Source organism: Rhinolophus sinicus, chromosome 17, assembly GCF_057876585.1.
Source record: "Rhinolophus sinicus isolate RSI-liver-muscle chromosome 17, RSI-T2T, whole genome shotgun sequence".
Lineage (NCBI taxonomy): Eukaryota > Metazoa > Chordata > Mammalia > Chiroptera > Rhinolophidae > Rhinolophus > Rhinolophus sinicus.
The window spans coordinates 4,610,895-4,636,216 of NC_142517.1; the positions used below are offsets into that span (position 1 = coordinate 4,610,895).

At 43.2% G+C, this 25,322-nt stretch overlaps 1 protein-coding gene across 2 annotated transcripts in view; it reads left to right on the forward strand.

Annotated features, from left to right (window-relative positions):
• The window catches only part of DSCAM (DS cell adhesion molecule), a 639,055-nt gene that overhangs the window by 523,978 nt on the left and 89,755 nt on the right, over window positions 1-25,322 (forward strand). For both annotated transcript variants that reach the window (XM_019745768.3, XM_019745769.3), the window contains exons 16-18: window positions 253-323; window positions 19,423-19,663; window positions 21,249-21,395. In XM_019745768.3, coding sequence (XP_019601327.3) covers window positions 253-323; window positions 19,423-19,663; window positions 21,249-21,395 — 459 coding nt within the window. The remainder of the gene's footprint in view (window positions 1-252; window positions 324-19,422; window positions 19,664-21,248; window positions 21,396-25,322) is intronic.

Sequence of the window (25,322 nt, forward strand, 5' to 3'; positions counted from 1 at the left end):
CTTGAGGTTTATTAATCAAGTTGTCAAAGACATGGGGAGGAAGAGCACGAGGACAGGCCTTGGAGTCAGTTTTCCTGGGAGCAAGAAAGCCAGGCTACATTTAGTGCACAGTGACTCTGCCCAAGGGATTTGCCCATGGAAGCTGAAAACGCTGTCTGTGCCGACAAAGCCCACGCCTGGGGACTGTGGAGGGCTCTGTAGGTTTCAGTGCACTCTGGAAGTCATTCTAACCTGTGGGTTTTGGTCTTTCAGCTCCTGATGGCCCACCTCAGGAAGTTCACCTGGAGCCCATATCCTCTCAGAGCATCAGGGTCACCTGGAAGGTAAACCAAGCAAACGCTTGTCTTCTGGCACTTTTTCCTTGGGGGCGAGCACTTCACTCATGTTAAGTGTTATGAGGCCAAAACACTAACATCCCATTCTGTACAATTAGATTCAAAGCCCTTTTTGTAAGACCCAATATTTGTATCCCTATTTCGAATACTTGGACGGCAAGCCTACGTCCACAGAGAGTGCTGCTGTGTCTTGTTTTTATCTGTTGAATCTTGATTGAGTCCTAAGTGCTGGTCTCCAGGCAGAGAGTGAAAAGGGTGTGTCTGCCTCACTAATTTCATCCCAGGGGGGACTTCTAATCACTTTTCCTATGTGGCAAATCATGGTGTGTAGTACTTAGTCCACCGAGGTGGCAGAAAGGAGAGCAGTCCCCGCTGTGCCACCAGCTGGCTGTGTCCTCAAGCACGCCCCTTGTTTCCTCACCAGTGAGTGCCCTGCTGAGCGTCCAAGGTCCCCAAGTGTGGCCTGCAGGTGCAGACTGGCCACTGGTCAGGTGGGGGCTTCTGACTAGTGGCTGGGAGAGAGAGAAAGCTTGAATGCAAACAACTAGAGCGACCAGCATGCTGTTTGTCCAGAGGACGTTTTTCATACCAAAACTTTCCCGGGGAAGGAAGCAGTGGATTGGTGCTCTGTGCAAGGTCGTCACAAACCCGCGTGTTAGGAGGGACCTTAGCTGGTATCACTTACCTGGTGGGTGAAACTGCCTTGGGGTCTAGCCAGGCCTTAGTGTGCCCTTGGAGATAACTCCCTTAGGTCACATTCCATTTTATCGAGAGAGTTCTTGTTGGGCCAAACTGTCTGTAAAATTGTACTTACTGCTCCAGTTCTGTATTTCTCTCATCACATGTGTTTTCTTCTTGCCTCTTTCCTCCCCCTTTTTCCTGTGTTCTCACTCGGAGCAGAGGGCAACAGCCCCCGTGAGGTCTTCCAGGCACACACCTCTTGTAACCATTCAACACTAAACCTGCTGTACCTGTCGCTGGGTTTTTCCGTGGAGCAGCAGCTCTTTCATAAAGTGACCAGAGTCTATAGCAAAAAGAGCTTTCATTGTAGAAGTGGATGCCCCCTTTGGTGTTAACACACGTTCATGCAGGAAGCCCCTTTGTGTCAGCTTTTCACAGCCCCAACCTGGGAGCTGTGATTCCGGCGGGCAGCATGCCGTGACTGTTCAGTGGCTCAGACAGCGCAGGCCACACGGTGTGGGAAGGGGTGTCATTCCGCTTTGTGAGCACACCCGCCAGCTGCAAGCATCACACACTGGGTTATGAAAGGCACTTGGCAAGCCCTCGCCACACACACGCCCCAGCCACTCTGCAAAAGGAATGCTGACTCACTCTGACTTGAATTAAAGACTCTGTGAAGTTTGACCCACTCGCTCTCTTCAGCCCCTTGCATTTTTGCCGCTGAAAAAGAGCAGCTATTACCGTAGCCCCTAAAGCTTTTTGGGTCTTGCTTGAGAGATGTGTCTGTCCACGGAGCTCTTATACCCAAACATAGAAACTTTTCAGGCTTTAAAAGGCATTACATCCTTTCTGTCTCCATAGAAAAACAGCAACAGAAATCAGTAAATTGCAGTTAAGTTTCTTCTTAATGTCAAAAGGATGAATGTGGTGTAGGCTATTAAATGGAAGCCTTGCTGCCATCGGATCATGAGGCGGTTGTAATATGCTGTTCACAGAAAGTGATTTATCTCAGAGTAGCCGTGCCATTGCCTAGCCTGTCAGCAGGCAGACAGACATGTGGGTGACTTAACCAGTGAATGAGGTAAGGGCTGCCCATTCGATGGCTTTTCATTTCTCATTAACCTGATTGTGTAAGAAAAGTGCATCACTGATTCAACCAAACTGTATGCTCTTATCCGGAATCTAAGGGATATGTAAAGTAGGATATGGTGCAAAAAAAATATGCCTCAATTTTATGGTGTAAAATTCCAGATTTACATTTTGTGTAAGGAGGTGACAGGAAAGGAGAAGAAAGGAGGAAATGAAGAAAGAAGGAGAAACCATGTGAGCCCAAGGAGGGAGCCCCGCCTCAGGCAGCCAGGATGGAAATCGTAGGCCATCTAAGGTAGAAACCCATTCAGAGTCACAGGCCAGCTGATCACGAGTGAAAGATGTGCTTCACGGAGACACACACAATAGAAGGGAGAAGAGCTCGGGCTTTGGGTGGGAAAATGGCATTTTAGATGCTGAACCTCTTACAGCTCAGGAGCACCTTTCTATAGCATCGCAGGCATGTTAAACTTGTTTAACTATCATTGTACAAACCCTTCAGTAACATACACCTTCTGTTGAACAAAATGAACAACTTTCCCTCTTTATTTCAGTTATTTCTTTCACCAACATTTCAGATTTTAAGATTTTCAAGTCTAGCAGAGGTGGCCCATGGCCTACTGAATAGAGACCAAAACCCAAAAGACACTCTAGGCTGTTCAACAACAGGCGGCACCAGCCTGTTTCAGGGTTGTCACTCTCTCCTCCCCGGTTACCAGGTACCAGGCATGCCCACAGCTGTCATCGTCTCTACTTCTCCACAGTCATTGCTCACACTGTTCATTAATTGCATTCTCCCCTCAGCCTGCCCAGTCCTGCTTACTCAACGCTCAGATCCTGTACAGCTCTGTCTGTGAACATGGGTGAATCTCCAAAGTGGAATTCGTTGTTTGGTCCTCTGTGTTACCCATTACTCAGTGATGTGCCCACCACATGTGTCTAATTTCCATTTGATTGCATCGCTCTTTTGTCCTGTGAGCTCATTAGAGGCAAAGAGTGTCTCATTCATCTTTGATTTCCTGTGGCTGGCACATTTGCATGAATGAATGAATGAATGAATGAATGAATGAATGAATGAATGAATGAATTCTTATGTGCATGGGAAATGATAAGGCCTATAATACAAGTGTTCCAAGTTGCACTGGCCTCTGAAGCATTATGTCTACAGAAACTGCCATGGAGAAGGCATCCCGGCTCTCAGGACCTGCCAGTACCAGGCTGTGATACAATGAGGGTCTAATTCATGATACAGTAAAATACACCTGGGCATACAATGGCAGACACCCAAAGATGTGATCTATATTCAGTGTACCAGATAGACCAACCACTTTACATGTGGGTTTCTACTAAAAATGTATTGAAAAGTGAATAACAGTAACGGTCCAATTCATTTGTGACAAGTTTTAGAGGAAATGGCCATCTGCAGATCACTTCAAACGTAAGCCCAAGAACAAGTAACATATGTAATTGTCTTCATTATGCAAGATGGAGGCTCAGAAAGAGCTCTTAAACACTTTTACATATTTTGAGTTAAATAAAAATGCTAAGCAGTGCCGTACCAGGAACTCAAGCGATAATGTAAGTGGTTCTAAATAAAATAAAAATGAAGTAAATAATAATATCCACTTTCTTGCTCTTTCTCCAAACCCTTTGAAAAACCAAAGGGTCTGCGTAAGCAAATACAATTTACTTTACCACATGTTTTTACTGGAATTATTCAAAATCAGAAAGAATATTTAAAGCTACAGATTATTGATAACGATGTATTTGATTAAGTACCTGAAAAATCATAAAACTAAAGAATTCTTTGGTTTTTCAGAAAATTCGTATTTTAGTCTATCTCCTAAGTGTAAAACTACTGACAGAACATGTCTCTGTTGACAGTCACCTTGACGGGTCACCTTCTCTTCTGGTCAGTCTCAGAATCAACTGATCCCATTTGATGCAAATTAAGGACGATTTGATTGCCTGTTGTTTAGTGTGCTCATAAAAGAAAACTTTTAGTATTTGCAATATTTAATGATTATCAATATCTCAAAACATTTCTCCAGAGAGAAATTAAAGCAGAGATTTTTTTTTTCTTGTTGATGTAAATGTTTTGTTTCGTTTTGAATGAGAAATTGTTTTCGAGCCATAGGCTGTCCCCAAAATATGAAATTTTCAATTGCTTAAATATTGCACTGCTGAAAACAATTGTCAGACTAATGACTCAGAGAATAAGTTTCCTGAGAATAAGTTTCCCCCTTTCTTGAGTCTCAGTATCATACCCTCTGGCCAAGATTTTATTTAGAATAAGCAGTGTTACAGAAGAGACACATGACTTCCATAAAATATAAACATTGAATATTTAGGGATGTAATTAAATTTCAGCAATCCAAAGAATGCTTTTAACTAAAATACCACATCACCACACTCTCCAATAATTCCAACTAATTGAGGCATCATTACAATCTATTCTATGCTTCAGAGACGAGCTCTTACACTGGGAAAATGGTTAAGTCCACCATTTTAAAAGTAGTGACCTTCTCAGTCATGACTTAATAAACGGCAGGCTCCACTTGACTCCGCCATTTAAATCCCTCTACCTCTAAGAAGTGGCACACATGTTGGAAAAAGAACACCTTCCACACTGGCATTTCCTGGCTTCCTGGGAAAGACATCTCCCTGGGCATTTATTTGCTCTCTGCCCAGTGCTGTGCCCATCTTTCGCCTGCGTCCTGTCATTAGATCTGGGCTTGGGGTGAACCCAGTCCTGTCCACAGGGGGTCCTGAAGCTAGAGGGACTCACGTAAGATCTAAGGGCTCATGACTGTAAGAGTGAGGGCCCCCACCCAGGCATTCTTACTCTGCCTGTGGGCTTCTAAGCAACCGAGAAGCTAACGCATGTGGAATGCCAAGATCGTAGTTCAAGTACAGTACGCTACAACATATATTAGTGCCTTTTCCTAGCCTTCCAACTTCATCTTATAAAGTTTCCCCAATACCATTGAAGTTAGAGAAAACTGGCAAAATTTACATTTTTACCTACCAACACTTTCTTTCCAAATTATAAATTTAACCTCAGAGTAACTTGAGTAAATCGACACCCTTTGTTCTTACATCAATTGAAATTCGAAAGAGCTGCCTTGACATTAATTTTGCCTAATTTTTTAACTCTCACTTTAATCTTTAGGCTATGAAAAATTACAAAATTTACATTTCTTTTATGAACTAATCAATCAGTTCTAGAGATGGATTTATAGCAGCTTTATTAAAAATCCTGATGACCAACATGACTTAAAAATATTTAAGGAATTCTCAGACCTTCTCATCTTAACAAGTCTGAAAACTCTTTCCTCTATAACAAGAGATTAAAAACCCAAACTAATTTCAAAATCTCTTGGTCAGCCATATAGAATCGGATCATTCTCTCTTGACTTCCTAGAGGTGACTAGACTATAAACTTTGTGAAGGTAGAGGGAATATTTATCCACTATATCCCCAGTAGAAGCACAGCGAATATTTGTTCAATAAATACATGAACACTCCCAGTGTTCACTTTCATGTTAAAATATGTATATCAAGAAGGGTAGCTTTTCCTTTGGAAACCTCTGGACTCCTTAGAAAGCCCTACCTGACTATATTTGCATCTCACTTTTTTGTGCATATAAAAACTATACAGAGACCTTTAACAAAATCACTCATTTCTTATTTGTATCATTTGGAATATATTCTGCATCTCTCTTCATCTGTCCATTGAATTAGCCTCGTGGTTTGGCCGTGTGATTGGCCTTTTCCCAGGACCCCAGTCGTCTATCCCAGAGCAGAGCCAGCAGCATGCCTGCTCAAAGGGCCTTGACTGGCATCCCAACCTCAGCAGGCAGTCCTCTTGGTTCTTGCTTCAAAGGCAGTGAGAAGATGCTGCCCACCTTTCCAAAGGCTCTCCAGCCACCAAGAGTGAGATCCAGGTCTGACACCTGGACATGCTGGGAAGCGATATTGGCTGGGACTCAGCACAGGAAGCATGTCTCCATTCAATCCCAGTGGAAGTGCTCTATCTCTCCCGCTAATTGACCCTGACAGGACACAAATTGAACTTGGACTAAAGTCTAGGACCAAGGCCATCTACATTCATTCATTGGCAATGCTTTCAGATGGTTTCTTCTGAAAGCTCTACATTGAGCCTGGGCAACCCTGGCACAATGCAAGACACCATAGGTCAGGGCAGTACTTTCATCATTCTGTTTTAGAATGGTTAGGTTATAAACTATTAGGTTACAATGTTAGGAGGTAAGGATGGTGTTTTTTCCTTTACTTAGAGAACATGTTATCAGAAATGCAAATAAGAGTAATGAGTAGGAACCATGAGGTTGCAACTTAAGAGCACAGTGGACACTTGTGGTTGACCAGCCGTAGGCCTTTCTTGATTCAGTACATTAACATCACATTTTACAAGTAGACTAGGTTCTAAAGTTAGGATGCTAGGATAAAAATTAGTTATGGTTAGCATAGTATTAAACATGACATAATCATCTAGTAAGTACACTTTAAGTAATTTTAGCCCTGAAAACTTACAGTGTCATATATGTATTTCTATGTAATATTTACAGGTAAAAATAAAGATATGTAAAAATAGACCTCCATAATATGTCATTACATTATGCATAAAGTAAGATTAGCATAAGTTAAAGGCATCTGCAGCAAGTCAACTGTGTCTAATAAGAATGAATACTTTGACGTCGTGTAAAAAGGACTGGATAGACTTGAAGAAAATTAGCTATTACTCCGATCGCTATATCTGATAAAAATGACCTGGAGCAAGTTACTTTATTTGTCATTACTGAAGCTTGAACCCTTTTCATCAGTTTCAATCTGAGTTCCCTTTTCATTATTCATGTAGACAAATAAATAACAGTGCATTTAAATGGCATATTCTCTTTCTACTCACCTCACAGCAATGACTTGATAACCATGAAGGTAAAGGATACAAGAGCACTTTAGAATACCTGGGCTGGTCTCTTGAATAACCACCCAGATTTTGATCCCCACCCTGGATGCTGGCCCCTCTCATGGCTCTGGACAGTGCAGTCCTTTCTGATAAGAAATGCCTCCCAGTAAACGTAAATATTGTGAAATTGGCCTGACAAAATAATAAATATAATTTCTATTTTAAATAATCTAATTAAATAAATAGGTAGTCATTTTAAGGAAAGTGTTCAGAAGACTACCTCATGTATAGTTTTACTGGTTCTCATAAAATATCGACTCTACTTTTCACAGAGAACAAATCTAAAGATCAAATTAAAGTGAATAAGACATTGAGTATTATACAGTCACACATCCAATAATGCTGATTTGGTCAATGATGGACTGCATGTCTGATGGTGGTAAACCGTGTAGTCTAGGTGTGTGGTAAGCTCCACCATCTAGGTCTGTGTAAGTTTCACTCTATAGTATAAGTTTCACTCTACGTTTCTCAGAACGTATCCCAGTCATGAAGCAGTGCATGACTGCAGATGAATTGAATGACTTCTATTGAGTGAGTGAATGAATGAATGTACACTCTTTAATGTGCTTATTTTTCTTAGCTGTCATTCTGACATCGTGCTAATGATAATCCCCATCTAAGAGAAATTAATAAGGTAGATAAGTTAGTAAATGGAGTGCAGATTTAGCATGTAAAATCAAAAAGAAAAAGGAAAACCTGTGTCCAATCCAGAATTCCATAGACATCAAATGACATCTGCTATGTCACGGACCTGTCTCTCAAGGCAAGGGAAGCAATCTAATGTTACTTTCATTATTTAAAACATGCTGGACAAAGTTCTTCCGGATTTGTTGCAGGAAGAACTCCAGCAAGGATAGCACAGGCAACTGCCCAAGGAGACTTTGCTCCACCTAATTTATACATTCTAGTTTCGTGGTAACGTGGAGCAGAACAGAAAAACACAATGTATGCTTTGAGATTCATGTCAGCGATACAAATACATTTCACTCAGTGCACTAAGATAGAATCAACAAATTCTATTTTAAGGCAGCCTTCCAAAATTGTTTTAAAGACCAAACTTCTCTTCGTATTCAAAATTTTTAAAACCGATCTTACATTTTTTTCAATGCCTGTGATGGATTTCTCCTGTTAGGACATTTTTTGAAAATTTTAAGTTGACACTGAAAATAAAAGTTTCTTGTGCTTTCAGTATTCAGAGAAATACAGGAAATAAAACAATGCTACCTTTGAAAAGTATATCATCATTCTTGTGTTCCCTGCTAGTCACAATCTAAAGTTGGAAATAAGCCCTGGTTTTGTATAAATAACAGAAGAGCTCAACAGACACATTCTTACTGACTTTGAGAAGGAAATTCCCAAAGAAGGGAAGTGTGGTTCAGGGAACTTGCAGTGTTGCCCCCAGGGATCTGTACAGATTCAGTGGCTCCATCTGCAGTTGGGGATGTGTCAGGCACGTCTCCCCACTTCAGAACCAGGGTGCTCCCTTGTCCAGATGCTTCTAGCATGTTCCTGACTGAGCAGAATAGCCTACTAAACACTTTTTCAGTGTTTTTCTCTCCCACTACCCACTCATGCAGGTTGATGCCTGAAATTCCTCTAGTTGAGGCTAGGGCCTTTTATTACCCAAAGTACAGACAAGACAAAGGTAAATAATGACAAGAGCAATGTCATTCTGTGCTTAAATCATCACAAATGTGTAAATGGCAGACATAAAATTTATAGCCTAAAGTCTACTGTTGACAGGCATTACTTGTCTCCTGATAAAACACAAGTTAGAACTTTGCCATCCCAGCAAGGAGGGTAACTGACTCTGTCAAACACTCAGCCCAAACCCCGGCCTTTCTCTGCCCTTCCGCTCTAGGTGGCACCTCTCCACTCACCTTCCACCTCCCATCCCACCTCCAGCCTCAACCCACCCAGTGAAATCTACCTTGCACTGGCTGTGGTCCACAATACTGTGTCCTAAGGGGTCTGCAGACATTTTCTGTAAAGGGCCAGAGTAAATACTTTCAGCTTTGTCTGTCAAAGGTCTCTGTCTTAACTCTTCAACTGGGCCACATTGTGACTCAAAAAGCAGACACAGCTGATAAGCAAACAAGTGAGTGCAGCTGGGCTCCAGTAAAACTTTGCTTGGTACACTGAAACTTGAAACTCATGTGATTTTCACGTCACAAAATATTCTTTCTCTTTTGATTTCTTTTTTTTTTTTTTTTTTGCAACCATTTAAAAATGTAAAAAGCATATATGATCTTAGCTAAAACAAGTGGCCAAACAGACTTGGCTCCAAGAGCACAGTCTGTCAACCTTGCTTTACTAAACTGAGAGGGGACCTAGGGAGAAGCTACATACGATTGAAATGTGTCACAAGTAGCTTCCTGTTAATTGGTTCTTTGGACAGAGATGTAAAGCCCTGAGGAACTCTCTCCAGGTGGGAAGTTAAAGCCTCCCTGTCACTCAGCAGGTCCTCTGAGCTTCAGATCTTCTTCAGTTCTTGTAGGCAGACCCTACTTAGCAGAAGTTACAGACTTGACACAGGGATCTGGCATATGGTTGAGACAGGTCATTCCTTTACAAAGCCTCCCTGTCAAGAAGCCCCTGCCTTCTGCATCGCTTAGCACATCTGGGCCCGCTGTGTCCCTCCAAGATCTCTGTGTCCTTCTGCTGGGTCAGCCCCACCCTCCTTGGCCATCTTGCCATCCTCAAGGGCAGCCTTGACTTACAAGACAGCTATTTCCTGTTGGACACCCTCCCCCCACACACATACACCCCATCTGCACAGGAAGAGCCAAGTCCTGTGGGATCACACAGCTACCACTAAATAGTTGGGGCCCAGCCTTAGGCTCCCAGACTAGTACACACTCCCTCTCAGCATCTAAACACAAACCCCTTTCCCTCAAACTCCCCATAGCCTGCAGACTTAAATGAGCAGGCTGGACCAGTCTCCCAAAACCTCACAGTCTCCAGGTGGATTCTTTCCTAGCTTGTTCCCAGCTACATCCCTTGCTGGCCCCCAGAAGCTTCTCTTGTGTGTCTCCACCTCATTCTCTCTTTCCCCGGTCTGAACCCAGGGTGCCTCCATTCTCCCTGCCAGGTCCTCAAATGAGTCCATTCCCAGGCTCAGGGACAGTGTGAGCATCACCCTTCTGACTGACGCAGGAGTTCTCTCCGGCTTGGCAGAGCGGCACTAGCCAACCCCCCTCCTCTCCAGCTGCCTGAGTCGGCAGCGGAAGCTTAAGGAGGAGGCGTGACATCTAGAGGCTCTGAGGTGAGGCAGGGGCTCTTCCTGGAGCCCAGCTCTCACAGCTGCTACACACAAAACAAAGCCTGGTCTGCACACGTGCCCTGAATTATTTTGTTAGGTCACTGGGCAACACCACTGGATAAGCCCTTCTAGCTGATGAGAAATGCTGTATGTGGCTACCGGACAGTGTGTTCTGCAAAGGACAGCAAAATTCAAAAAAATAAATAAATAACATGGAGGGGCCTAGAAAGAGAGTATTCAACAAATGTTGATTGGTTAGATGAGTGAATGAATGAGTGAATGGGTGAATGGATGGCTGAAATGGGAGCCACCCTACAGTTTAGAAATTGAGTAAAGGGAGTCCTGTCTTGCAGTATTAACCTCAATTTCATCCCATAACATTCTAACAACCTGTTTCTCAATTTCTACATTTGTGTCCCAAGCCCACACACACCCTTGGCAGCCGCTTCCTGCTCACCTGCCAACTCTGACTAGATTTGGGTGACTGTTGGCTGCACATCCAAGTTCTCGGCCTCTCAACATAGTGCATACTTCAAACCTTCTGTCATTCATGATTATTCCTCAAACCGGAATTCACTAGGTCCTTTGTTCTAAGCACCTCTCATTGTCAGGTCATGTGTCCACTGTTTGTTTCATTACATGACACCCCCTCATTCTGTCCCAGCCCTCGATGGACAACTTTGGGGAAGGGAATCAGGTGGCCAGGTAGAGCCCTCATATAAGACCTATGATACGGATAGTGTATTTTGTGTAATGCAGTTCTGAGAGATGGAAATGAAAACATGCTTTGAGGCAATGGTGAGAGTCTTCTCCGCTCTCTGCCGTGGCTCCCTCAAGCATCAAGCGTTCACCTAAAGAGGCTGTGCTGTCAGTCTTGGTGGCACCATCGGCAGTGCTCTGTCCAGCAAGACAGTTGTTCCCCGCCAACCAAGCCCCCACGTGGAGCAGAGCCGCTGGGCTGCTGTGTGGCTCGCGGGATCCTGAAGGTCTCACAGGCTTACTTGCGTTCATTCCCTTTTGTTCTGCAGAGAGAGAGAGAGAGGGAGAGAGAGAGAGAGAGAGAGAGAGAGAGAGAGAGAGAGAGAGAGAGAGACAGAGAGAGAGAGAGAGACAGAGAGAGACAGAGAGAGAGACTAAGAAACTGGGTTACTGGTGACCTGCAAAATCAGGGAATGTACGGTCATTGCTATTTGACTAAATTGTCCATCCCCATTGGAGCCAATTCTAAACCTTTTAATGACTCCCCAGTGAGAACAACACTGGTTCTCAGACTGAGCATGCCCCAGAATCCCCTGGAGGGTTTGTTAGAACACAGGTCACCAGCCCCCGCCCCCAGCGTGTGTTTCTGATTCCAAGCACCTAGGTGGGACCCCAGTATTTCCCTAGCTTCCTCCCCACTCCTGCCTCCTCACCACCCCCCACAAGCACCACAGGGACCTCCCTGAAGGGTCACTCTGAGCAGTTCTCCCTTCCTGGGCCATGTCTTACTCTCTCCCCTGAGTGCCACTGTGTCTGCCAGTCGCTTCTCTTGCCCCCTGCTCAGCAATGGCTGGTCACCCTTCAGGCTCAGATGAAGTACGGCCTTCTCTGGGAATCCCTCGGTCCCTGTTTGGAGGCGACATGGCTCCTTTTTCCCATCCCTGACACGCTGTGTAAACCTTCAGCTCGGCAAGCACGACATTCTGCTTTTATCACAGATCGTCTGTGATGTCCTGCCCACAACAGTCACCAGTTCGTAGCAGTCACATTTAAGGCATCCATTTGCTGAGCATGTGACCGAGTGGCTGTCCTTTATGTGGAGGAGCAGGGAAGGGGCTGAAGGACGTATGCCAAGATGAGAAAGGCAGTCTCTACCCCGGTAATAAAAGGCAAACAAGGATAGGTTCCGCTTTGAGTGAATTTGGAGGAATCTAAAAGGAACTTTTCAATTCATTTTTCAACTGAATTACTCAACATGTAGGAGCAATACAGTGTTTTTGGAATGCAGAATTCTGCAGTGGGGGCTTTGGCGCTCCGGTCAGCAGGTGGACCTTCCACTGAGCAAAGTCCACTGGCCTGCAGTGGGAAGGGGAGGGAGAGGACAGGGAGCAGGACCTGGCTGGTGGCTTTCCGAAGCAGAGATGCCTGTTTTAATCGCTCACATCCATCGAGGTGCTGTGAGCACTGGCGCCCCTGTTTTCACTGGCTCCTTAAAGAGTGACGAATCTGCCACGGGCAGCTTGCAGGCTGGTTCAGATGCACGCATAAAACACAGGCAGTCGCAAACCACACAAATAAATCAACATGGTGCTACTGTTGTCATGGAGATCAAAAGACTGCGTTTCTTAAAGGAACTGGGAGTTGGGAGGCATTTGAAGGCTGGAGGAAGGGCACCTGGAAGGGTGAAAGAAGGCTGTTTCAAGAGACAAGAGGAGAAAAAAAAAATGCCAGGCTAGAAAACGGAGAGAGAGGGCCAACATGGCAGATAAATGAGACAAACGGAAAGAAACAGGGATCATTTCTGGATGCCAAGGTAAATGAAAGGAAGAGGAAAATTCAACACGGAAAACAATCCTTACATGAGAAGTGGAACAGTGAGTAGGTAAGGCCTTCTCTTAGAGCTCTAGTACCTTCAAAGGGATTTGAGGGAAGGTAAAAACAGAACACTCGTGTATCAAACTGTAAATACCAACTTCTTCCCATGTGGGCAGGACTCAGATTGTTGAATCCTTGACTATAAATGAAGGGAGCCACTTCATTGAAGGTTTATTTTTTTTAATACTCACTTCCTTTCCAAAGTCTTCCTTTAGTATGTATTAAGACGACTGGTTGGTTGCCAGTGAGATTTGGTATAAATCTGTATGTCTGTCTAAAATGATCCTTATTGAAAACACATGTAACCCACCAGTTGGCTGAATGAATGAACAACATCTCTGGAATCCTTGTTTTAAGAAAGAAAGAAAGAAAAGAAAGAAAGAAAGGAAGGAAGGAAGGAAGGAAGGAAGGAAGGAAGGAAGGAAGGAAGGAAGGAAGGAAGGAAGGAAGGAAGGAAAGAAAGAAAGAAAGAAAAGAAAGAAAGAAGCATGGCATTGTCTAATTAACTTGCTCTTCAGAAGCTACTTTCTTCCCTGAGGGGGCCTGGGAAATAAATCCAAAGCCGGCTTGCATCTCTCATTCATATGCATGACTCACTATGCTAAGTGACAGCATGGAAGCCAGCTCTCGACTTGATTCCACGTATGCAGGTTTCAGCACACTGTTCCCGAGAGCCCCTTCTGGACGGCCTCACCCAGGCCTTTGATCTATAGCTAGGTCTTGGGTTTGCAGTCCAGGAATCTCTTCTGTCTTTACACCCTTCCTGTTAGCCCTTTATCCAATCAGATTATATACCTGCAACTGAGGTCAGTCTTACCCATCACTTTCGTTGCACCTCACATATGCTCAAAACCATTCTCTCCGTCATCTACATGTTTTCTGATGCTGTCCACTGTGTCCAAGGCCTGACATGGACAAGAGTGGGAGAGATGTCGAACGTGTTGGTGGGAAGCCTTGTGCTCTTGGAGCTTGGAAAGCAGGCATTTGATATGGAACAGTAACCAAAGAGGAGAAGAAAGTGATCATTTCTCGTTGAGTGGTTTAGTGGATGGGCGTGTGCCAGTGGAGACCAGACAAAGGACAGCATGCGTTGGGTGCAGGCAGGCAACAGAAACTTCTTGGCGTGTTAGAAGTTGAGCTGGCCATGGAGAATGAGTTGGGTTTTCATCATAGAAAGGAGGAAGAAGAGCAGTCTGATGGGGGCTTTCACGCAATGGGAAAATGTAAGACCGTTGGAATTTCCATACTATCTAAGCAGTCAGAGAGAATCCTAGGTCATCAAGGAACCTCCAGGGGACATTAGCCTGGAAGGACTCCCACAGGGCTCAGATCTCACAATGAGCCCTGCTGCCATTTGGGGAGACAGAGGGCTGAAGTGGTTTCTTAGAAAAATGTGTCTTTTCCAGTATCATGCAACACAGATCAAAACATGTCTCAAGACCCTCTACCTGTTTTCTTCGTCCTTTCTTCCCACCCACTATTAACTCCATTTGCTTAGTTTCATCAAAGTGAAATAATTGTCTTTCACCCATTTTGTCAATTGTCCTTTGATGCTACTTAACAACTAGAGAACAGTGTCCTCAAACTGTCTTCCCGTTAGTATGACTTCTCCACAGATACAAGCCAACCATCTCCCTAGATTCCAGGTAGACACATGCTCCAAGCAGAAATGTTTAAAGCATCACCGAAATAATTTTTAAAGTAAACAGCATTGTGTCCTAACTTGTTTAGGGATGATATGGAGCCCACTGCTAGACCAATGGCTTGAAGTGGCGGCCCTGATCCACACCCTTGCCCTGCTTACTGGTTGTCCATACAACTCAGAGAGCCTCCAGGGTCATGTTCAAAAAACTTTGGAATTAGCACTATAGCCCCTAAAGTTTCCTACAGTTAATGTGCAAAATTCCTGCATTAATGGATTTTTTAAAGAGATTTTTGTTTTTTAGTAAGTCCTCAAGTATTTCTTTAATGTAAACACATCCCTAAATTCAAATGTGACTATTCATCCTACCAATTAACAATAGAAACTTAAACTTTGCCTAGTATAATTAGAATTTTTGCTTGCTTTTGTGCATGAAAACATAATATTTTCTGTTCATGTGATTTGTTAGGTTGTTCTTTGATTAAAAAGTGCTTTGTTTAGTGTAACTTTACAAACCTAATTAACAAGCTTTGCAAAAAGGAAAAAAGTGTTTTGAGGCTCTGTGAGTTGTGGAAACCAAGTACAACTTTCAGAAAACCCAGGGTTAGAATTCCAACTCTACACTTCCCTTGAGAAAGATGTTTTAAGCTTTTTGACCTTCGGTTTCTTCACCTTGAGGATAATAAGGACAATGAGACTTCTTGAGGTTGTTTTGAGGATAAGTGGGAAAAAGCAAGTGTTCGATAAGTGGTGGTGGTGAGGTGGTGCAATGATAGTGGTAACTGCAGTGGTGGTGGTGCTGGCACTGAGTGAGGGATAGAAGTGCTGGTGATAATAGTGATAGTGACAAGGCTGCTAATGTCAGTGATGCTGGTGGTGGAGTGTTGGAGGTTGTGGCAGTGATTTGTTTGTGGAGGTAGTGACGGGATGGTGGGAAAGGTGGGAGAAGTGGTAGAGGTCACAGTAGTGTGAGGTAATGGTGTTGTTGGTGATGTTGGTACCAATGGTAGCAATGTTGATGGCGATGGTGGTAGAGATGCTATTGGTGGTAACGGTAGTAATAATGCAAGTGTGGTGACATTGGCAACGATGGTGGTGGATGTGGTGGCAGTGATGATGGTGGTGATGCTGGTGATGGAGCTGGTGGTGATGCTGGTGGAGGTTGTGTCAGTGAGAAGTGGTAGTGCTTGTGGTGGGGCATAGAGGTAGTGGTGGTGGTTGTAAGAGGCGGTGGTGGTGATGTTGGCACTGGTAATTGAGATGGTAAAGATGTGGTGAGTGCTGATTGGTCATCACGGTTGTAGTGGGGGTGGCTATTGTGGTTGAATTAGAAAGGTAAATAACCTAGAGATGATTTCTGTATATGCCTTGTACTAAAACAGCTTTATTGGGATGACATTAACATGCCATAACATTCACTGTTTTAAGTGTACAATTCAATGAGCTTTAGTTTGTTTACAGACATGTGTAGCCATCACCAGAATCCAATTTTAGAACATTTCCATCATCCACAACAAATCTCATACCCAAGAGCAGTTACTCCCCACTCCTTCCACACAACCTTTCTCAGATTGTTTTAAAACCCACTAGGGGCCTGCAAGCTATGGAATCAGCACTTGTAGGAAAAATCTATTGCTTCTTTCGCAGGTGCAACAATTCATTCTGCGTGATAACTACAGACTGGATTAGAACTGTGAAAAGAAAAGATGTGAAACCACCACTACCTTCAAATAGCTCATAACTCTATTCAATATGTATCTCTTCAAAACTGGAATATTAAGAAAACTGGAAGAGAGCACTCTTGTGTGTTCCTTGTGATAAACATAGTCCCTTAAGTTAACATATTGTATTGCACACCTAAAAGAATAATAACAAAATATCCTATCTCATTAACGGACAATTGAAACACAACCTTTTTGAAATAAGACAGTCATCCGTTTCTGGGGTTTGAATCTAATAAATAAACTGAAAAACAGAGAAAATGTATCACAGAGGCACTTAACACAGTATTTGTGATAGAAAATTACAAGACAACAATATCCCCAACAATGGAAAAATGATTAAATAAAACATCAATATATGGAGCATGATTTGTAAAGACTGTGAGGAAAACATGGGACTATGACCCTGGTAGCATATTAAACGAAACATATCAAACATCAAATAGCACAGAGTATGAAGACCACTATGTAAAAAAAAAGCCAAACTTAAACTGTGTTAAGTGCCTTTGATAAATAAATGTACCAAAATGTGAATAGTGATTACATAGGATTGGTGGCTGAATACTTTTATTATAAAACAAAATAAAATAATTTTTTAAAAACTGTTTTGCGGAGGAATCTAATAAGCAAGAATAACCTTTATGTCATTCTAGAACCAACCAGACTAAAATTTAGTTCTAAGAAAAGTGTTAAAACGTTCTATTTATTTTTACAAAATATTGAAACCGAATGGAACAAAAACAGCTGTGTTGTCTCTCATACTTAAACTAGTTAAAATGTGTTTTTATCCAGGGAGAGGGAAACACAGGAAGATTTCTCCACCTACCTGTGCAACCTGATCACAGGCATGATTATCCCTCCAAACTCACGGAATTAGATGTCAGCAGGAGGTCCCCCTAGTCGTGTAGGGTTTCCCTGAATTGGCTGCTGTACGCATTTTCTTGTGGGCATTTCCTCCACTTCCCACACTTCCTTCTTGGCCTGATTCCATAGCCTTCGTACTGGGATCCTGACTCGGTATCTTAGGAAGGTTTCGAGCCTCACAGAGAGCCAGTTGAAAAATTAGAATACTTAATGGGTGTAAACCGGATTAAAGCCATACATATCATTTTTATTGGGTCACTGTATTTAACATCTAAAAACTATGTGAAACAGGAGAAATGTCTTGGTTTTAAATTTAATTTTTAGATGACTTTTGCAGGAACATTGATTGTATTAATTCATTAAATCATACAAATGCAGTTCAGTGGTTGTGATAAAACAAATCCCAGGTAATCAAATTCTCAAAATCTAAAATCTTTATACCCGATTTCAAAGCCAAGTGAAAAGTCATCGTTCATTAAGCCAAAAACAGGACTGCATAGACATCTGCTTATTGTCAGAAAGGTATGAGCTCTTGTGTCAGGGTCTCACTGTGCCAACTCGACTGAAACAGTCGTGGTTTGCATGACAGGTTCATTGATCTCTATGAGCGCCAGCCTAATGCATAAAATCAGACCAGTTGAGAAAAGCAATGGGAATCTAAGAAAACCATAAACGAGGAAACTTACTTTTAAAAAGAAATGTGATTTTACTGCTGTATGTAGCTCAGACTAACACCTAAAGACAGCCGGAGGCATCTAATGCCTCTGGGAGGTTGGCATATTAGGCAAATTCTTAAATATTTGCTGAATTCATTCCTGCTGCTATCTGCTCACAACCTTCTTCTGCCTTCTCACTGGGTGGACGCCCCTCATTCACATTTTGCTGGTGATGGAGGACTGCCCTCCAGGCAGCCCCACACTGCCTGCCATGTCTCACTCCTGTGCTTCAGGCACCCTCTGCTCCATCCCAGTCCCACCCCTTTCTGCAGGCCCCACCCACCACATCTCCCTCCACATCAGAGCCCTGGCCATCCTTCCATGCCCACCTGAGGTCAGCGTCTTCTGCCTGCTCCCATCTGTTCTCATTTCACCACCTTTGGAAGCCTGCTGGTTCTTCCCACCCAGTACCACACGCTTCGACACTTTAGATTTCTCTACAGTTCCGTAAGTGTTTATTTCCTCTCTCTACCTGGATTGTAAGCACTTTCAGGACAGAGAAAGCATTTCAGAGCCCTGGAAGACCTAAATCCATGGTTTGTACTGAAATACAAACACACAAACACACATACTCCTGCACATATGTATACACACACATACACATGTGCACACACACTCACACAAGCATATACATATATTCAGTACTCACACATATGCACACAGACATAACACAAGTATACATGCACACTTGTGTGCGCGCACACACACGTCTGTTGACTGCCTGAAAGTCTACAAAACCTTTATTCATTTAAAACATCATGTCGGTGTTGTTCTTATAACATACTTGAAAAGAGTCTGGTTTCTTAAAAAAGGCCAACATGTCAGCCAAAATTGTTCTGTCTTTGCGTCGGCAGACCCTTTATCATTAGCCGAGAGAAGCTAACTCTAGCCTCACCCTGAGCAGTTTAAATCACCATAAAATGATTCCCAAATGACTTAGGCCTTAAAGAAAGGGGTTTACCTTCCTATCAATGGTAGACCCACCTCTACATCAGCTTTCAACCTGGAAACACCTTCATTCTGGAATATTCCCTTTGATTGTAAGCTCCATGAGGATAGCGACCTTTAAAAACAAAAATTACTTCTGTGCCCCAGTGCCTTGAATAACCTGGCAGAATGGGCAGCTCAATAGTTTTTGCTGGTGAATACATGCTGGCTGGTGTACGCTGAGGTGCCCCAAACACAATCCATCTTCGAAACTTCCCTGCCGGTTAGAGAAGTCGGCCATGGCAGCACGACCAAGGGACTGGGAGCACAGGCTCAGGTGGCAGGTTCCCCCGGTGGCCCCTCATGTTGGTGTGGCCTCCTCTGTCAAATGGGGGTGGGTGTAGGGCTGTGTCCCAGGCTTGTGGTGACATCTGGATGAATAAATCCAGGAAAGGAAGAGTGCCCAGCCATGAGCAAGCACTTCCATTAACTCCGGAACCATCCCTGCACCTATTATTGGTATTACAGCGGTTACTTGATTTGATTTTTGTTTCCTTGAGAAGTGGGTGGGTGCTGATCTCCCTGTCAAGTATTCGTTAGTGAATTCTTTTCTTTCCTGTTTAGGCCCCCAAGAAGCACTTGCAGAATGGGATTATCCGAGGCTACCAAATAGGCTACCGCGAGTACAGCGCTGGGGGCAACTTCCAGTTCAGCATTATCAGTATTGACACCACTGGGGACAGTGAGATTTACACCCTGGACAACCTAAATAAGTTCACCCAGTACGGCCTGGTGGTGCAGGCCTGCAACCGGGCCGGGACGGGACCTTCTTCTCAGGAAATCATCACCACCACCCTCGAGGATGGTAGGTTCTGCTGGGCCGCCGCACGTGGCTTTCCTTCCTCAAGGGTTTGTTCTGGTCACAGCTCTGGTTCCCCACAGCCCGGCCCCCTGCTGGCTTTGCAGTGACAAAAGTGGCTGGGCCTGCGGGGACCAGGGTTTCCAGTGGGGGAGCGTGCTCTAATTAACTGGAGGACTGCATTGATTTGCTCCCACCCTTGACACATCTTGATTGCAAAGCCCCAATCCGTTCCCTTTCCAGCATCTTCCTCATTCATTTTAAACACAAGAATTTGGCTTTTCCCGAGTGAAACCAAGGCTCTCCATGACTGCAGAAGTCTGACCAGAATGTAGAAATCCAATTTTCTAAGAATTTCTCCCAAATCAATGTTAAGGAGGATTTTTTTCCTTTTTCTTTCGTTCTTTTTTCTTCTTCTTCTTTCTTTTTTTTTTTTTTTTTTCTTTTTTTTATGATTGCTTTCTATTTTCAAGCATTCTGAGACCAGAGAACATGAATGGACTTCCTGGAGCAAATCTCACGGTGCCCGAGCGCCCTCTAGTGACCATAAGGAATTAATTCTTCCTTTTACCGTGACGTGGGGAAGACAACCTAAAATTTCCCATTTCCAGTAGTACTTGTAGAGAGAGAAGCCTGGTGTCCCGAGTCACAGTCTTTCAGATAAGATATGGGGTTAACTGTAGCAATAAGTAGTAGGTTTTAAGGCGGCAAGCTTGCATTGCAATTACCTCTTGTGCAATTAGCCACTTGATAATAAGTTTGAGGAGTCAGTGATGATGTACGTCTCTAACTTCTGATACTTTTTACAGAAAGAGAAATCTTAGCTAACTAGAAACTTTAATATTGGGATTTTCTTTCCATCTTCATAATCGTTTTAGTACTGAATAAAAATGCCCTTCGGTTTACACTTCAATGCTCATTTTCTATGGATGCCTGTTCTACAGTCAATATTTTGTCCTGTCTCCTAGACACAGCATTTAAGGTTTGCATAAATGCGATATGAGAAATACTTCAAATATTCTTTTAACCTGTATCTGAGTCCATTTTCTCTCTTTCCTCTGACATAATGTTATAGTATTGAAAGGGGGTCTGGGGATGGGGTGGATAGTACATAAGCTATGATTACATGTCTGCATTTTAGCACTTTTCAATTAGGCTTCCAATTTATATAGAAGATATTAATAAATAGAGGGAATGTATTGTACAAGGTAAATGCAACTTAAAGCAGTGACTTACAAGAGTAATGGGAAAGTAAACCAGATAAGCAATGGTCTTTATTCATGCAATAAGATCAGAAGTGTTCTCAACTCCTAAAGCCTGAGATGACCTCCTTAAAAGTGGTATCGTTAAGCTGGAAAGAGAGACAATGGAAGTCTATTAGGACATATGCATAAACTGATATTTTACTTGGTTATCATAATATTTGTATAGGGAGAATGGTGCTCATTTTTTCCTTAATTTTGGGACGTGAGTACAGTTTTTTCTTTTGCTTGCGCATTGAAATATGAAGCTAATGTTGCTTATTCAGTATTGCTCTGCTAATTAATAAGACCACCCACCGTTATTACAGATTCTAATTATTTAATTTCAGTGCCCAGTTACCCCCCTGAAAATGTCCAAGCCATAGCAACATCACCAGAAAGCATATCCATATCCTGGTCCACACTTCCCAAGGAAGCCTTGAATGGAATTCTCCAGGGGTTCAGAGTCATTTACTGGGCCAACCTCATGGATGGAGGTAAGAGGTTTAAACTAGGGCTTTGCATTTGCCTCCAAAAAATATGTGATGGAATATGCAGACTCCCAACCTAATATGGGATTCTGGATATGGCGGGCATTTCTTCACCAGTGAGCACTTTCCTCTTTTCTCTAAGTCATTCTGTTCTTATCTTTCACCCAACATTTTAACAGGTGTGTACAGCTGTTTAAAGCATCACATCCCTTCAAAGGGTAATTTGAGGTGTAGGAGGGGCTGGCACCTGGGAAATATAAGCATGGATGTGATTTCTAATTATGAGTATCTATGTCAAGCCTCTGCAGGCAGCATCAAAACCTTGATGTGTATCTAGAAAGTTCTACTCAACGTGTATCCTACACAGTTGCTCACTTCCTATCCCCCAATAGAACTCAGCAGGAACACGGCTTACGTTCCTGAAGCTGCACTCTAAGGGGGCTCAGGAGGAAAGCCAGGGCACCTTGAGTGGCACAGCTTCGCTCCCTGAAAGAAGCCGTCTAACCCCAAACCCTCTTTTTTTGTCTCCTTCTCGTCCTCTTTCTGTGTCTCTTCCTCCGCCTTCTCCCTCTGCTTCTTTTCCCTCGTTCTTCTTGATTCTCTGTGTTTGTTTTTTCCTTTCCAAATTCCCCTGCTTGGGCCTAACTTTGAGTGAGAGAGGACCTGCTCAGGTGACGGCAGGACTGGATTCTCTTGGGTAGAATCCGTGTCGGTGTCTGTTCTCAGGTGGAGGATGGTGATGAGCCAGGCTGATGCCCCTCCGTGAGCATGACAGGTGCACCCCTGCGCTGCAGCCCCTAACAGGAAAGGCTTCCCAAGGTCGGCTCACGGCTATGTCCCGAGATTTGGGGGGCCACACCACACCCTCCCCTGCTCTCCACTCCCCAGCGTCCCCTGTCCCCCTGCCCCTGGGTCCTGCCTCCCCTCTGCCTGGGGCTCCTTCCTCTCTGACTGGGTGTGTTCTCCAGGTGCAAGCTCACCTCTGAGTTTGAGCAAACACAGCTGGGCTCCGCAGATATATCCCACTCCTGCTCAGGACCCCCTGGGTCAGCTCAGCCAAGCAGGTCGCTACCCCTCCCAGGTAAATGAGCCTCCGATGCTGCAGGAGGCTCCACTATTGATGCCAGAATAGAGAAAGGAAGACACACTAGCAAAATAAGCATGATTTCCTCAGGAAATAGCAGTTTCCTTGTCTTAGCTATGTATGTGTGTAAGCAGACATGCTTGTCAGGGCTGAGGGCAAGATCCGATTCCCCCTGATGCCGAGGGTAGCACCTTGCACAGCACCAGGCACTGGGAGGCGTTCTGGAAAGACTCACTTACTCCATCCTGCAGCAGACGTGTTAACTGAGTGTGTACTCTGTGCTGGGCTCATGCTAGACACCAAGGATGCAGCATCTGCCCGGTGATGTGTTCTCAACTAGTGAGCGAGGGAGGAACTCGTGGACGTAGAGCCACAGCCCAGTAATGCACCACCAGCCCCACTGGGCGACAGAGTAAAGTGGATGATTCCTTCACAGCTTCGTCCTCTTCTCCCAAAACAACACTTTGAAAAATCCCATAGATGTAAAGTGTAGAACAGAAATTTGCCATAGTATCTACTTTATTGACACAATGCTCTAGGAAGTCATTGTGCATTCTTGTTCTGGGTTCTATCCCTCATCTTGAAGAAGATACAATTAAACACCTGTGCACACTCACCTGGAGGCTGTGTTACACTAAAATCATTCCTGTTTTATTCTTGTTGGAAATATTCGCAGAATCCCGTCGTGACCATTCATATTTTCACACATCACTCATATTTGCTAATACTGTCTATTAGCATCTTAGTTCTGTGATAGATGATGTGTCTGTATGGTTCAGTCAACTTTACATTCATAAAGCTTTACATTTTAGATATTCAGACGCATGAACTTATTTAAATACACAATGCTCGGAAATGCCGACCACTCCCAATGACACTTTTACTCACTGTGTTAAGATCAGTGTGACATGCTAAGTAGATATCTAACCTGATATCTAGTTAGTTCTACACTTAACTCCCCAAAGATAAGAAAGAAGCCCTCTGAAACACAAACCTTCTTACAGATAGTCACTCCTTACCTGTTGCCTCTGAGAAATGACATTTATGAATTAGCAGGAATTTTACCGAATTACGGGGTTCTTTCGCACCAGCTCCTGAGGCTGTGGTCTGAGGTTCCCACAGACGCAGATCAGATAGTGGCTGTGTAGGGAACTGTACCCACTGACCCTTGAGAACACACATACACACACACACGCACACACACACACACACACACACACACACATATAGGCTGGGGGAGGCAAAGATTGTCACTACTGTGATTGGTAGTTGCCCCAAATATTTACAAAAATATGTATAAAAAGGGATTTTGTTATTATTAATCTGATCAGATAAAGTAAAACTGGTTAATATATATTTGATAATGTGGGTTAAATATATAACATACCAATGAAATTTCTAGAATTTTATCATAATCAGAAAGTTAACTAATTTTTAAGACCTGACAGAAGCAATTCATCTGAGATTGCTAGGAAAATCATACACTTTGGAAAGTCCTATTTCCATCTAAATCTGAGCTATTTTTTGTCTCTTTCGTCTTTCTTCAAGACAAAAATGGATGATTCTAAAGCAAAGCAACATTTAAGCACAACTGGGGTGTTTACTGTGGTGGTGGGCTTGAGGGGTGCTTCGGAAAAGTTATTTCCACCCCATTGTTTTTCTGCCTTAAAACCCTTTGAGAATGAGGGAGGATATAAATAAACATATGAAATTATTTTGTTTCAGAATGTAATGTATTTTTTAAAAGCTTTCTGTAATAGAAATAGTGTGATTTCTGAATTTATAATATTTTATATATTAATCTCATATTATTTTGCTCATGACTTCAACTAAACACTACTCTTTACTTCCCATATATATATATATATATATATATATATATATATATATATATATATAATATTAAATAGCTCTATTGAGGCCGTGAAAGGTAGATGATAGAAATCCATATTTAAGCCATAAAAAAGAACAAGAGCTAAAAAGAATTGGAAAACGAAGTGTGCTGCTTTGCATTTGGCTTTTTCGTAATGTTCCTGCTTGTCTCCTCCACATCTGCTAATTGTGGAGGGTCTGCTAGTCAGAAAATACCCTTCCATCAGGGAGGACGGGGAGCGTGTGTGTTACGAGTTGGTTCTGGCAGTCAGCTTGCTTTACAAATCTTTGGGGGATAATATTGAATGGGGCTTTTAACTGCAGTCATGTTAAATGACTGGTTCATGATAAATGAGTTCATCAAAACAATATGAACCCCAATATGAGTTCACATCCAAAAATGAATTCTAATTAGTATAGTAATTCAGGCACAGATGTAATTCTTTTGTTTTAGTTGTCGCTCTCTTTAAAAAGGTCAGGCGGCCCACTTGGCATTCTCCATCTTAACTCCTGTCCCCTCATCACTGTGTCTCACCAGGAGCAGCACTCCCTGATGCTCACAGCTTTGTCCCACATCATAAGAGCAGAGCCCATTTTCTCCATGAGATAGAGATGCCTGCCCTTCTTAAAGGGCAAAGCAAGCAGACAAACAAACCACAAAGGCGCCAAGAGTCAAATGAGTTGGTCAGATCCTCATAACCAGCGTCTGGTACGGGGCCCGTGTAACCCACCACCCCTTAGCTGCCTGTCCCCTGAGTGTGTGTGTGTGTGTGTGTATGATCTTTGGCATAGTGTAGAACTTCCTAAATCTAGAAAGATCTTGATGAGATCTATCCTTACACTTTGTCCATTAACATTTGGGTATTTTATCCTAATCCAATTGACCTATGTTAGACATATTCAGGAAAATGAAGACTATAAATGAATAATATAATGGCAAGAGCCCTAAGGTTCACCCTTCCTCAGCGCCGAGTGTT